Source organism: Hipposideros armiger, unplaced genomic scaffold (assembly GCF_001890085.2).
Source record: "Hipposideros armiger isolate ML-2016 unplaced genomic scaffold, ASM189008v1 scaffold_65, whole genome shotgun sequence".
NCBI classification, from domain to species: Eukaryota; Metazoa; Chordata; class Mammalia; order Chiroptera; family Hipposideridae; genus Hipposideros; species Hipposideros armiger.
In genome coordinates this window covers 3,184,629-3,200,480 of record NW_017731415.1, presented here as the reverse complement: position 1 = coordinate 3,200,480, position 15,852 = coordinate 3,184,629, and the positions used below count along the sequence as shown (strand labels likewise).

The window sequence follows — 15,852 nt, the reverse complement described above, 5'->3', positions numbered from 1 at the left end:
AAGCAACGTCCTCCACAACTAGACTGAAGAACAAAAGAACAGAAACTTGTCTGTTCCCCTTCCCCAATTCCCCAGCGCTGTTCCCTCCTCCAATTCCCCAATAAAATATTTAATAAATGAATGAATGAATAAATAAATAAATAAATAAAAGAAAGGTGATAATTAACCACAGGATTGTTGAATATGTCATTTACGCGCTTACATGCTACAGGAATTGAGAAGGGAAAGATCACCATCAATCCTGTGACGGGGGGACTGCGGGGATGGGCGAGGAGGTGTGCAGGGATGGCGGAGAAAACCATGAAGAAGGAGGCCAGTGACTGCTGTGTGCAGAGAAAGAACCACAACTCACATCCTGGAGGCTGACGACACTTATTTTAGCAACGAGAAAGGTGCTGCTAGGACAGACCTCCCTCTCCACCTAAAAATGCCATCAATGCAAAGCACTAATGTTATGCGGTGTAGGTACATGCAATTATGGTGAAAAAACACAAGCATACACATGTGGAACTGAAACATTTCATAACATTTATGTAACTATAACACTCTTCAGAAATATATCCAATAAGAAATTCTTTAAAATCTGCACAACAGGCCTCATAAGGCAAAGGAATTAACAGTAATACATAACTATTGCACCGATACCAGGAAATCACAGGTCCATCACCAAAGGCAATTTTTATGGGGCTCTTTTCCGTACCAGTTCAACTAGAATACTGAAACAGGGAGTTATTGCTAGGAGTTTCAATAAAATAGCCTTTTCTCTTATTGCCAAGACAACAAAGAACTAAAAACTGATAAATTAAACAGATGCCAACCAAGACACACAGTGATAAATCACCTCTGGCTAAGATATCAATTACCCATATTACCCTTAATGTATGATAACCACCCTTAGTTTACTATTTTAAAGAGAAAATAAAAACAATTGTTTTTTCATGTGTGAAGAACTGAAGGCTTGTGTAACACATTTTTAAACAATAAAGGCTGTAATGAAATAACCATTATTAGAATTTTCATCTAATAAAATTAAAAATAGGAAGTATTTTAAATGAAAGGGAATATAGTATGTTTTATTCACGGCATCGAACAAATTTATCAGGTAAATCACAGAACTGGTCTCCACATATGGGATGTGAAAAGCAAGACGAAGCAAAATGTTTAAAGAGCTGCTTAAGAATGATTTCTCATGCAGTTTCTGAGAAAAAAAAATTGATGGCAACTGGCCTGATGACCATCATGATCAAGCTATTAATGTAATAAATTAAAATTTGAAATGAACAAAGCTTTTAAAATATTATTATCAATTAGGGTCAATGAGATAATAGTCCATTAGTATAAGCACTGCTTCAAGGTTGTTTCATGTTTTTCTCCCAACAGAACACCAATTTACCCTTTAAATAACCTACCATGGAAAGCAAAGGGCCTCTCTTACTATTTTACATAAAATACAGATAAAACCTGGAATAAAATATTTGTCTAGATCTTAGCAGCTATGGCAAACCGAGAACATTTTCTTGGCTATTATATCTAATGCTTTGGACAAACAGACATTGTAGGCCAGCTCACGGGTAATGCTAAAGTACAGAAGGGCTATATGTGCTTTCTACGCTCAGTCAAGGAAACTTGGGAAAAGGCGAGGACATAAATTATATAAGCAAAAGCTTTCGCGTAGTAAATTTCAAATTACTATATAACTACATACTTAATTCATCAAATTGTAACCTTGCATGCTGAAAAGGTTCTCGGCTCAAAGCTTTAAATACAGGTGTGCCGAATGTGTTTGCAAAAGCAATAAAGAAAAATATGACCTTCTAAGAGAGACAAATGAAAGGACTATTCTGAATATATGTTTTCAGTCAAACAGTGGCCTCTTTAGTACCAAATCAGCCTCGCAACCTGGCTGTCTCACTTAGCACTGTTTACTATCCAGTTTCCATCATCTGCCCCTTGTAAAGACTTTCTAGTGGCCTCTGGTGGGTTCCTGCAATGAAAGGTGGTACCTCAACCACAGCTGTACCCATCCCAGAGCGGAACACTGGGCTCTCTGGTCCTTCTGAGCTTATCCGACTTGGCTTACAGCAGAGCATCTTATATTGTTGTCGTGCAAGCTTCTATCTGGGATAACTGGAAATTTGATAAGGAACTGAGCTTCTGTTCCGAACTGAAGAAAACACACCTTGTTTCTTTTAGCCAGTCAACAAATGCCTATTGATTGACTACCTATTCTGTCCACTTAATTTCATTCTACATGTCTGCTGTTCGCCTTTTCCCACCACAAAGCAATCCCGAACACCAAGCGTAACGGGCGCTGAAGAGGAGCTGTACACGCCACTCTCCTCATATTTCTGTGAAGAGAAATAAATGAGGGAGAAAGAAACATGAATTCTATAAAAGAATCTGTTTTGCAACACTTCAGTCAGCATTTTATCAATATAATAAATAATATCTAAGCAACTACAGAGTCGAAGCAGTCACAGTGGAGGAAATTATGTCACCACTGTCTCAGATAGCAAAAGCCAGTGCCAGGTCCAGAAAACTCTAATTTTAGTTGAAAATTCAAGCTGGAAGCTTTCTACTAGTAAAGTCTGCATCTGAACAAGGGCAAGTGTCTCCGGTAAAACAAAAAAAGTACTTTTGGTTTTCTCCCGAGCCTTATTAAATATCCAGACATAATACCACAAGCCTCTAAGGACAGTGTCCAGCAAATAAAGATGAGCCAAATAAAAACCCCTCCCACATGGGCATTTACCTTATCAGAGCAAAAATGATACGGCAAAGGCAGCAGAGGGTTCTTAGAATAGGCGCTAATTAGGATTCAAACACTGTTTCACTTTATCAGCTTGGCGTTTTTCCTGCGATCTGAGCAGGGCAGGGCAAGTACTATATGTTGTTACATATGTCTTGGTAACCTCAAAATGTGCTTCAGTAATTTTCTTCTTGTTTCACAGGTTAAAGTCTAAGGAAAGGAATCTTTTGCAGAAAGTGACAAAAAGGGACTTCTCAGTAGGCAGGGGCCACTTACCTGCTAGCAAGACTGAGCAATTCATGTTTATCTGCTACAGCTGACTTCTTCTCCAGCTCCCACATTAGGACGTTGATCAGATGTGAATTTTTAATTACAATCGGCACTTCTTCAAACATGTGCTCAAAGGTGATACTTCCCTTTTTCAATCTGTGAAGCATGTTAAAAATACTTCAGTCTGGTGGTCAGAAGTAAATGTCAAATTGACTATTTCATACACTTTCCCTAATTACAGGCCCTCTCCTGGATATTTGTTTGTTTCATTTAGCACTCTCTAAAAAAGGGGAGAGAATGAGTTCTACAATTAAGCATAAGTCAAGTGATTTGAATAGCTTTGAAAATGATCCAAGTTTGAGCTATAAGCCTAGAAAATAAGCTTTTTGGCAAAACAAAACAAAACTTCTCTCTTTACAATCAGGTATCTTCAAAATTTCGTTGATAGTAAAGTGTAAATGTCATAGGAAGTTATGCTATATAATCTGTATCTAAAACCTTTAAAATAAAGAGCTAGAAAAGGGAAATACTGAAGTTCTTGGAAAGTTCATTTAGAAAGCCTACTGAGCTGCAGAGATTAACAACTAGTACAATATGACTCACAGAATATTCCATCGGTTCTGAACACAGCAAGAATGCAACTTCTCCTAGTTTAGTTATAACTACCATACCCAGAAATTCTTCATCAGTTAGCTTTTCTTTTTAAATTCCTCGCACCTTAATTTCTTTGGGAGCCAAACAGGAAAGTAGCAATGAACTGTCTGTCCTACATGAAGCCAAAGCCACTAACTTGAATAAGAAATAAAAATTCCTATAATGAATAGAAAATGAAAGAATTCTGAATATTTCTTTAAAATGTTAATGTAAATATGCCAATGCCACTGTGTAGTATCACGAAACAGCTTTATTAATTCTCTGCATACTTGTCACCCATAAAATTCCCAGTAAGCCACGCTCCCTACTGAATCCTTAAAATGTTTCTTTCCCAGCCCCCCTCCTCACAAAACAGGAGCTGAAAAAATAAAACCCACAGCTCACAACAGTACTGACACGGAGCTTACAAACTGAGAGACCGTGCTCATTCATTCCATCTCTTTTATTTAATCATTTATTTCTTCAAATCCAGTAGCTCGCTAATTCCCACTCCCACTGAATTCACCCTTGGTGAGAACAGATGAGACGTCCCATAATGACTAGCTTGAACGGAAAGGGAGGGATCAAGTGGTACTTGGCCACGCAGAAAACTCCTACCGTCCACATGGCAAAAGCATTACCACACCACCACCCGGGATTCAATAAACGTGGCAAACTAAAATCTTAAAAGAAAAACACCCAGTCCTTTACCACATGCCTTACAGGCCCCCAAACACTTACGCTTCAGGAGAAAAATCCTTCTCTTTACAAACTTCCATCAGTTTAGGAGTCAGTCTGTATGCCTTCAGGGAGAGAGACCCTTGCGCAGTTTTTATGGGATCTCAAATAAGGAAAAGGGAAAGAAATTACTAAGAATTTTGTCACTGCCAGTGCTTAAATGACATTGGTTCTAGGCACATGCTGTTGCTTAGCATACAATCTTTGCAAAATGAAGATCAAAATAAATAAGTGGAACACAAGTTGAGGCAGATTCAAGCCAGTACAGCAAACAGTAAGTGAAAACGGAGAAACCTATTATCCTACCTATAATAGGTAGAATAACTTCCTCCCTAAAGTAAAAATAGGAGATTCAAAAGTTATTTTCAAATCTATTCCTCAGCCAGAAGCAGTAATCTTGATGAAAATTAAATATATCATATGTTCTATACATCTTACATATATCTCACATAACTAGAAGGAAAATACTGATGAATATTAAATATGAAAACTCCCTGCATGCACTGTGTAGCTCTTCAGTCGGCTAATTTAAATGAACAGCCCTGCAAACAAAATTTATCCATCCTAATAATCACTGTTCACATTCTTAGTTAAAATAAATTTAAAAACAAAACCAATAAAGTCCAAGTGCTATCACAAAAAGTGTCTTTTTCATTTCAGAGAAACTCATTGTGTCAAAGCTAACTACTTAAACAGCCCATGCTAAGGGAGCTTAGCACTTGCTGCATGATAACGGCTCGCATGCCAATATTCACCTAAAACCTGTGTTAACATTCATGTTGTCTGAAACTTAACACAGTGAAACTTTTAGCAATAGGTGATAAAATGAAAACCAAAATAGATTGAAACAAGTGGAAAATTCATCAAGGCCTGATGATGCAATGTTTCCAGCCAATATAAGTACACTTTAACAACTTGTTCTTTACTGTAATCCAATTGTTAACATACTGAAACAATTTTGGGGCAGCTCATAAGATTGATCGTATTCATTAGTATTTTTTCTGACAGATACTCAGGACGTTACATTTACTTCTCAGCTGGAAACTATATGCAAGTCTGCCAGATATGGCAAACTGTGAGTGTTTGGGGAGGGGGAAGGCTATAAAGCTGTTAAATTGCCTACAGTTCTGATACAGCACAGAACATCTGGTCTGGAGAGCTTGAGGAAACACCATTAAATAGGCCGAAAAGAAAAAAATCTTTGTGCTAAGAAACAGTCCAGGTTTTGTACGCTGCTGTCAGAGGTATAAAAAAAAAAAACTTGGCACGCCGTGTTATGATTGGTCAGTCACGTACAGAGCCAGACACTCGAGCAATCGGGGTTTGTTAGACATCTGGTCTAGTTCCACCAGCCCCTTCAAATGAGGGAGGGGAGATGGAGGAATAAAAACGAAGCAGCTACTCCAGCATTCCAAAATGTACACATCAGGGCTCTGATAGCAAGAAAAATAAACAGAAAGAAGGAAGCCCTGTCTAGACTGAGCTGCTGCTGAGGCTGCTGCAGAAACAGGGTTGGTATTTACATGAGAGGGCCTGCCAGGCTGCTCTGAGAGGCAAAAAGACAGAAAGCAAAAAGAGCAGTAATAATATTAAGGGACGAAAAGAATAATAAAGGAAACTCCTACACACCGTAAATGAGAACGACAGATTCTTCAATGGCATGCTGGTAACTGAACTGAGAATCCAGGAGCGCCCGGGTGACGAACGAGCCGTAGTATGTGGACTGGTACCAGCCCACGTGGAGATGGTCGATGTTTACGTGGCGAAGGCTTCGCATCATTTCCATCTGATACTGGACTAGATGATGGGGAGGAGGGGATACAACAGAAATTAATGATGCCACCAATATTAAACACAACCTTTCTGGAAACAAATGTCTACACAACTATTTATTAGCTAAAGGGAACAGGTTTCCAGATTTAAATTTTATTCAGCTCACATACAAAGAAAATAAAATTAAGTTTTCAAGTCATTTCAAATCACTAGACTTTCCTTTTTTTCATTAGTGAAAAAATATTTTATAGAAAAGGTATTAAAAACATTAATAATACCTCATTCTCTACAAGGAATTATCTATTAAATGTAATTTCCACTCCCCCTTTTAAGACCCTAAAAATAGTAAATGTTTAAGAAAAAAAATTGTGTAATTACTGAACTGGTGGTTATTAAGAAGTTGCATTTGAATTAATAAGTGAGAATTGTTATCAGTGTCTTCAACAGTTTTTAGAATGGAGAAGTTAAAACTATCAAAAAAACTAATGGGGAAACAACTAACTACCACATTATTTAAATATGAACAGAATACAAGCTGTAGCTGATTTAAAATATAAGAATTCATTTTTCCCTTCATCTGGTGCCCCCTGCTGCATATGCTAAATTTAAAAAAGAATTATTTTTTCTTGTCTCTGTGTTGCCTTGTGCTAATACGCAATATTTTTTTTTCATTAGAACAGAGTTTTATTTTAATCTCCAAGTATGGAATAAAAAGGTCGGATGACTTTTACTTTTGTCAAATTAATGACTATAAAGTATATTATTAACTTAAAGCAGCATTACTAGAAAAATAGGTGCAAACTGACAATAAATAAAACACTTAAAACAGCAAATAGCCTGATAATGAGTAGCAAATATGTGATACAGGAGAAAACTTTATAGTCAACATACTATCCAAGCTATTTGTTATAATGAATGTATAACTATGTTGAGTAAATATATTTGCTTAACATGAATCTAACTTTCATTTTTAAAACTCAATCAGGTTTTAACAAAAAAGTAAAGTTATATGTCTGTCACTTCTTTGGTTATAGCACTATAGTTTTACAAAGCCAACAAGATTCAGAAACAGAAAGTAAAAAAGAGCCTTCCTCGGATGGACAAGGTCTTATTTTTCAACACTGTTACTAGGCAAAGACATTATAAATCAGCTTATTTATTCCAAGGAAGGTTTAGTTCTCATGATAAAAAATGGCAGCCAACTCAATGACTCAAAAATTATGTTTTTAAAATTTTTTTCCTTTGATACCCCAGGAAGCAGTATAAAATTAACATGATAATCTTATGTCAATTACCTTTTATCTTCAATTTTTGTCTCTTTAGCACATGAGATCCTCTTCCCAGCTAGCTTAAGATTCATAGCAACCACATAAATTTTGGACAAAACCATTGCTATAGTCTCTTACTGCTTTAAAATTCCGTAACTGTCTAAAGTAAAGTAAAATCACTGATTTGGCTAATGAAGTTTAATCAAATTTCACTTACAAATGAAAAGTTTCAATATTACAAGTAAAGTGCCAGACTAAAATGACCATTTATTTTAAAGGGATAAGGAAGAAGAGATGGGGAGAGATTACCAAGCAACTGACAGTACAAATTTGGTTTTATAGAACAGTTTTTTTAAAATCCATACTTCCAAAACATCTGTTAATGTACAATTTAGCTAAAACATAAGCAGGGGTTAGATTCTACCAACTTGCAGTAGCAGGAAAGAACAGACTTGGGATCTAGGTTCTCAAGGCAGCTGTGAGGTTTCCCCGGGGGAATCCTGCCGCCCCTCCCGTTAATGGTTCTTCTCTGGAGCTCAGCTTCCCAACTCCAAAAAGATCTGAGAGCTCATCCCAGACAGAACGCCATGACTGCACATCGCTAAGCAGATATGCTAATTATAAGTAATGATTTTTCTATAAACTAAAGCAGGGCCTCCAGCAGGCATTGATACTTAACAAAACAATGTATTTCACTGAAAAATAATCTGTAATGTTATTAAGTCTCCCCTCAAATAGCCTGAATATAAGAGATTTTATAATAGCATTTTCAGGATGCAGGAGTTAAAAAAAAACTCTATAATCAGTAGACAACCTCCAAATTTCTTCTTCATCCCGCATCTCAGCTACCTGACAGGCCCCTGGATAAGGATAAGAATGAAAATGAAGTGTTTCAGCTACGGAAGAGACTGAGGGATGTGAGGCCTGTTGTCCTGTAGAGCCAGCACTGTGCAAACTTACTGATTTCCAGGGATGAGGATACAGACGTGTAGAGAGGAGCTGGTTGCTATATTACTGGGGTTGAGGGGGCCATTTCCATTTTCCTGCTCTACAGCTTAGAAAATCACGACACACATATTATGCAAGACTTTAATGAAAACTTTGTTTTTAAGGTCATAGGAGTTTTCATATGACTTAAATACTGTAGATGAATATAAAAATTTAAGGGTTAAGATCAATGACATGTAAGTTGATAAAATTGCTTTTGAATATCCACAACACAATGGAATTTCACTATTACACACGAAAACTATGTGCTGGGCCTATTCTATGTGAAATTTCCAGACATTCTCTATCTTGGTTTGGACTTACCACCCCAATATTAAAAATGAAAGAAACACAACACACACACACACACAATGTCCTCTTGGCGCCATCAAACAGAGAAAGAAGATCTGTGAAAAGATAAGGATGGGGGTGCTGGAGCGCCAAAGTAAAGAGGGGGTGCACTGAGGCCCAGTCCTCACCAAGACTACTGTCACAGGAGGTTCCCATAAAATCATGGTTTGAAGAGGTCACTTTGATTTAATAAAATGTTCTTACAAGTGATATTTTTTTCTATTATATACGAGCCAAAGAATAAGAGCCAAGTGAATTGCTCTATCTCTGCTTTATCTCTTTTAGGTCTGTGTCCTCTTTCTAATGTTGACACAGACATGTGACCCTTGTGGGTGAAGGGAGCTTCACCCACACCGTTTTTCCTCCTCCTCCAACCCAAGTTTTCAACAAGTACAAACCCAAAACCCTGCAAAAGCATGCTGGTTAACCTATGTAGAGATAAGAAATGTAGAGCAGACTGTCCCACTAAACTGTCTCTAAACCCCGCTCCCGGAAGCCACCATTAATCAACAGATCTGAGCTGTCACACCAGCTGACACCTATTTGCCCCTCTGGCCTATGGAAGAGACAAGGCAAAAATCATGAAATGCCAATAAATTTTACACAGGAAAGAACGGTCATTCCAGATTCTAATCTCCAGGGCAAACGCCAGTGCTTTTGTGGCTATGCTAGTCTGTCTCAGGAATTACCTTGGGGGGGGGGGGGGCCCTCCCAGAAAGTGGCTGGAAGATGCTGTGTCCCGCCCAGCCCAGAGGCTCTGCCCCAGTGGAGGCAGAGCTCTGCCTTCTCACACCCAGCCCGCCTCACTTTCCTGGGTTGGATTTTTAACAGGAGGATGTAAAAGATGTGGCTAGACAGAGTTCACTCCTATGTAGGGAGTGAGTACCTCACACCTCAGAACAAAACGCATCACTTCAAAAGAAACAAAAGGTAAAGAAGGAAAAGGAACAGGAGGCTCCTTGATACAAAGTGCCTTTTCATATGGCTGAGCTAACACTGATCAATGAAGAAACCGCACTTCCAGGCCACTTTGTGGAGTTGGCCCAGGGTTACACACGCTTTCATTTTTGTTCTAAAGTTGTCATACTTAACAGAAGCCCAAGCAGCATTTCAACCAATGGTATTCAGAGTTAATGGCTAAATAAGCCTGGGGAATTTCCCAAAGACGAACAGCAAAGGGAAAAAAGATTTGGAGGGGGGATTATTTTTAAATTTATGATAATATCCAACAGAAGGGCTCAGAATTGTGCAGTAAAAAGTTTAGGGAAGAGCCTTTTAAACATTCTTAGTTTAAAAAGCCAACACCCTATCAAGTGAGAAATGGTGAACAGCAAATGAATTTCAAAGACAAATTGGTAGTTACAACCAAGCCAACTCAAATTTCTAATACAAAAGCTACACTTAGAGGCAACTGAGGTGGTGCTACAAAATTTGGGAAAATTATCAAAATAAGCTGAAGTTTCATAAATCTCTTCCACCTCTACGACTGTCTTAATTGGTTAAGCCTCTCCCAAGCAAAGAAGAGCCTGAACACAACACTGAATAACTGCGCAAAGTCTGGCACCGATGTATTCATATTCCTGTTTTCTAGATACCCACTTTGCAAAACAGTCCATTTTAAATTGTCTAGAGCTAAAACGGTCTTCACTGAGGCAAGCTGCCCAACGACAATTCCTTTCAAGAATCCACCACATTTGTTGGGCTTTCTCTTGTTTTATCTTCAAATATGAAACGACTGAGAATAATATGGTGCCTTATATGTAAACACTGTACCTGGAGATACACTGCCAAACCTCCGCGTGGGAGTTTGAGATTTGAGCTCTGAAGGTCACTGGGAGGGCAATGGATTAGGAGAAGCTTTTCAGTTCAGCACAGTCATTTACCAGCATTCTTTTCACCTTCGATTCCTCAGCCTCGGTTTAAAAATTATCTATTTGATTTTTATTATTTTATATGAGCCCTCTCGAAATACAATTTCTCACTGAAAAACAGGAACCAAGAATTGCCAGTTGGCTAGGGTGGGATGAGCAGAAAGAAGAAAGTTAAAGCCATAGCATACTCTTAACACTCAACCTGCCTGTCAGAGTAAGGGGGGAAATGTGTTTTATAGACTTCGCAGTATGGAACGCTTATTAAAGGGACAAAGTAACCTAATTTAAAATTTAAAAATTAAAAACAAATTTAATGGGCCTATTGTCTTATTTAATGACTTAATATTGTATCAAATAAATCCAAATTATTTTAAAATATTTATAAAATTGTGTTAAAATATACTAGCTAGTACAGCCTGGAGGGAAAGGGTAGAGCAGACCCCAGGAAAGAAAGTGCACTTAGTAAGCACTTAGTGTGTCCGACTTCCTGCTAAGTGGGCTACATATGTTACCTGACTTGATTCCTCACAATAACTCTAAAGAGCTAATCGCGATTACTGAAATCCTTTTAGAAAAGCTGTTCACCACAGCTTGTAAAGTGGCAGGACTCAATTTGACTTCAGACTCTCTGACTCCAAAGCCCAGGCAACCACCCATTTACAGAATTTCGTCTCTTCTTATTGGTAAAGTGTAAGTTATTTCTGAATCAATAAAGCATAACACAGAGATACAACAGAAATACACAATTTCTAGGTTTTCAGAAACCACAGCCCGTGCATATCTGATCACTAAATTAACCAGTAATTTAGCTCTACCAGTAGATTTTACGTGATAAAACTACCTTCCAAGATTTTTAAATGTCACAGTCGATGATTATCACAAATATGTAATCAAACTCCTAAAACACTGCATTCTATCTTATTATTTGAAACTTATGCCAAGACTACTTTGTAGCTAAGAGCTGGCTCAGATCAAAGATGACTTGAACAAACACATCAAGGAAGGGAACAGAGACCAGATCTAGTACGAGTTCTTTGCAGCAAAGAAACAAACTAAGCCCAATCGAGAGATGGCTTTAAAAGCAAACAAACAAACAAAACTCCACGGCTCTGAAACACATCAATGATTTCAACAAACAGGGCAGGGAAACGAAATACATCAAACTCGCCTATCTGTTCCAGCACCAGGGCTAACCTAAGCAGGGCTGTTAAGAAAATAATTACAAGTCATTCCCAGCAGCTCGGTGGGACACCAGTAAGCAAGGGAAGAAGGCAAGACACTGTGAAGGCAACGCCCCGTTATTTAACGAGACAAGCTATTCTGCTTTCCTCTTCCTATCAGACTTTCTGCCAAGCGGCACATACGTTTCAGGCAATGTTCAAAGCTAGCAGCAGATGTAGATTTAAGCAAACAGAATGAATGCGCATTTGGAAAAAAAGATTAAATAAGAGTCTTCTTTGGGTGGAGTACACATTTCTTAAAACTTCCATATTCTTGTCGCCCAGTCTGTATCACACAGTCATTCTTTTTCAGTTAATACATCTGTTATTAAGGCCACCCATGTCTGCCTAAGAATTGCGGTAGCAATTCATTTTTTCACAATAAAGTGTCCAATATAAATTCTACTCTAGAAATAAGCCTCTTCCATTTAAGTAAAAGTAACAAAAATACTGCCTTTCTTAATAATCTTACAGAAATACTTTTTTAAATAGCTCATTTTTCCTGAGTAGTTTAAGTTCTTTTTTAAAATGTTCATGAATTCTGATAATATAATAATCTCTTCTGAATACCAGCTGGGAATAAGGGATTTGGGAGTTGGGGGGGGGGGGGGTCAGTCGATGTTTAAAAACTTTTACGTTTTGAACATTATTAGAAATCCGTTTTTTTGTTTGTTTGTTTGTTTTTTAAAGATTTTTATTGGGGAATTGGGGGAAGGGGAACAGACAAGTTGCTGTCCTTTTGTTCTTCAGTCTAGTTGTGGAGGACGTTGCTTCACTAGCCCAAGTTGGCACCATCATTGCGCTCTTCCCGGGTGAGGCAGATCAGTCACCGGCTTCTGGACGGCTGCTCACAGCAGCTGCTGGCCACTCACGCTGGCTGCTGGCTACACACGGTAGCCCATGGCAACCCACCTGCCATCGCCGGCGACTCACGGCAGCCCAGCTCCAGGTTGAGCTGTTGTTCGGCATCTTAGCAGTAAAGGGCAGTGTCACTGGCCCTCATATGTGGGATCCGAACCAGGGCCCTCTGGCAGCCCAAGCCAACTCTTAACCAACACGTCACTTGGCCAGCTCGAAATCAGGTTTTTTGAAAAGTTTTAATGTGTTTCAAGAAGTCTTCTATGAAATAAACTGGATTCTTAAAAAAATAACATGTACAAACTGTAACAAATTCATCTTGTTATCGTCTTTCCCGAATCGTGAAACACAGCCAAGAGATGCTATTTCTTTGAGGTTATGAGAATTTGAAATATATATACATGTATGGCCTTGGCCATGAAAACACATGCACATAAGAGGATGATCGAGAACAGCTACTAAGTTAACTGTTATGCCACTGAGATGTTTATACAAGGAAAGTGAATTCACCTTGACAGGACTAAGGGTTTTAGGCCCTTACCTCTCACCACAAAGAACTCTCACTTAAAAAATATCATACTGACCACTGCTATCTCTTGCAACAATTAAGAGCATGCATGGTATGCTGGAAGACCAAATGAGAATTTCTGGATTTAGAAAAATATATATTCCATGCTATGAAATAAACAGGCTCTTTCATAAGGACAGGTAAATAGTCCTATTGTATTTATAGCTATATATCAGGTACTTGCTTAATGCTGGCAGCTAGGTACTTAAAGTACTCTAAAAAAATTGAATGTTTTAAAAAATGTGACGGTTGTTAATGTACTAGAGAAATGTTAAAATTATCAGGGAATTATAGACCTCCATCTTACCATCCATCTTATCATATTCACAGAGGATGTGAAGTAGCCTGCATTAAAACAAAATAATCAGTAAAATTAGGATCAGAAAAAATATAAATTAGAATATGGGAAGTGACACTGAAGGTGAGGCAGAGACCTGAACAAAGTGAAACAAGCCATAGATATTTTGAGTAAAATATACAAATTTAGCTCTGAGCATTCTGACAATCAAAGCAAAAAGAAAAACATGGTCATTTATAGTATCCAAAGCGGGTAAGGCTTTCTCTAGTCCTTAGCCCTAAAATAAAATTTCCATGTGGGGTTTCAGGGGAAAACTAATGTGTAACTTTTTGACAAGCAGACTTTTCTATAATAATAAAAAAAAAAAATCAATCACACTTGATTTACCTTTCCTGTAAATCTGGGTTTATAATGTAAAACAAAAAGAGAATGGCCACACGAGTGCTTTTCATTACACAGAAAACAGTTTGTATAAGTTACTCACCCCCAAAAAAGAATAAAGGGCTACTAAAATGAATTAATAGTTTAATCCTGGAAGAAACTACCTACGAATTCAAACTCCACTTGTTGAAAAGAATAGAATGGGATGCATCAGTAGTGAGCACTAATACTCAAAACAGAGAACAAATGATGGCTTTTTGGAAGTAGTGTTTGAAGTGAACAAACAAAACTATCTGAAAAATAAGTGGTCTGAAACCATTTACTGAGTGTCACCTGTACTGGGAACCTGATAAAACGACAGCGACATCATCTTCTAAAAGGTGCCCCCTCTTCAATATGGCTGCCAATGAGCGGCTGGTGGTGGCCGCATTTCTCTCTCTAAACCTTGATTTCCTCACCGGGAAGATGGTGGTTTCAACTTCCAAATATATGAAATTTTTAAAAACTTCCCTCCAGTCGAGGTGGCTCTATGCTTACTGAGCATTTTCGGGGGACGTCCCATAGGAGCTGCACTCTGTCCAAGTACACACTGGCTTGATCAATCCCACCCTCTACACCCACTTGTTTTCTCCCCTGGTGAGGAGCATTCTGAGTCATCAATCTTGACTACTTCTCCCACACTCAGCTCAAACAGTCATCTACCTTCTTAGCAGCTCTCAAATTTGTTTTCTCCAAGGCAAAAATCATTTATAATGTTGCTAAAGAAAATTAACTGGCATAGATTGAAAATGCTCATGAGATGCTAAGAGAAAAAGCAGAATATAAAACTACAAATCATATAATGCCAATATGTTAACAAGCTGGGTAGCTGCTTCTTCCTAAAGAGAAAGAAGGGAAAGAAATACGCTAGAATGGTAATGGCAATGGTTCTCCCAGGAGTGAGATCATGGATGATTTTTGTTTTCTTACTGATGCTGTACATATAATAGGAGTACGTACACACATAATGATTGACAGGATTTTCTATTGCTGGCCAACTTGCAACATTTAACGTGGTCACCAAATAATCTTTGTCGCAGTGCATCTGCACTGTGGGAACAGGATGGAGTACCAGGCTACTTAGCATCTGAAGTAGCCAACCTGGTCTGAATACCAGCTGCAATGGACTGAACTGTGACCTACCCCAAATTCATATGTTAAAGGCCTACCCCCCAAGCTTACAGTATTTAGAAATGGGCCTATGGAAATAATTAGGTTTAGCTGAGGTCATGAGGGTGGGGCCCTCACAAGGGGATCAGTGTCCTTGTAAGTGGAGACACCACAGAGCATGCTTCCCCTCTCTCTCTCTCCATCAGCAGGTAGTACTGAGTACTCATGTGAAAATACAGTAAGAAGGTGGCTACAACCCAAGGATACAGCCCTCACTATACACCAAGGCTGCTGGCACCTTGATCTTGGGCTTCCCGTCTCCAGAACTGTGAGAAATAAACTCCTGTTGGTTAAAATTACCCAGTCTATGGGATTTTCTTATGGCAGCCCAAGCTAACTGAGACACCACCTTAATTACACATTAGTTGTATGATCTACTACAAATTATCACAGCCTGGGCTGGCCGAGTGGCGCGATGGTTAAGAACTCGCTTGGGATGCCAGAGGGCCCCGGTTCGGATCCCACATATGAGGGCCAGTGACACTGCCCTCTACAGCTAAGATGCTGAACAACAGCTCAACCTGGAGCTGGGCTGCCATGAGTCGCCGGCGACGGCGTGGGCTGCAGTCCCTGCTGCAGTGGGTTGCCATGGGCTACCGTGTAGCCAGCAGCCAGCGTGAGCGGCCAGGAGCCGCAGTGAGCGGCCGTCCAGAAGCCGGCAACGGATCTGCCTCACCC

At 38.9% G+C, this 15,852-nt stretch overlaps 1 protein-coding gene across 2 annotated transcripts in view; it reads right to left on the bottom strand.

Moving 5' to 3' along the window:
• EIF3H (eukaryotic translation initiation factor 3 subunit H) overlaps positions 1–15,852 on the bottom strand; it is a 99,881-nt gene that overhangs the window by 10,135 nt on the left and 73,894 nt on the right. For both annotated transcript variants that reach the window (XM_019642134.1, XM_019642133.1), the window contains exons 3-5: positions 6,020–6,187; positions 4,394–4,493; positions 3,026–3,175 (exon numbers count right to left, since the gene is read on the bottom strand). In XM_019642134.1, the coding sequence (XP_019497679.1) occupies positions 3,026–3,175; positions 4,394–4,493; positions 6,020–6,187 (418 nt within the window). The remainder of the gene's footprint in view (positions 1–3,025; positions 3,176–4,393; positions 4,494–6,019; positions 6,188–15,852) is intronic.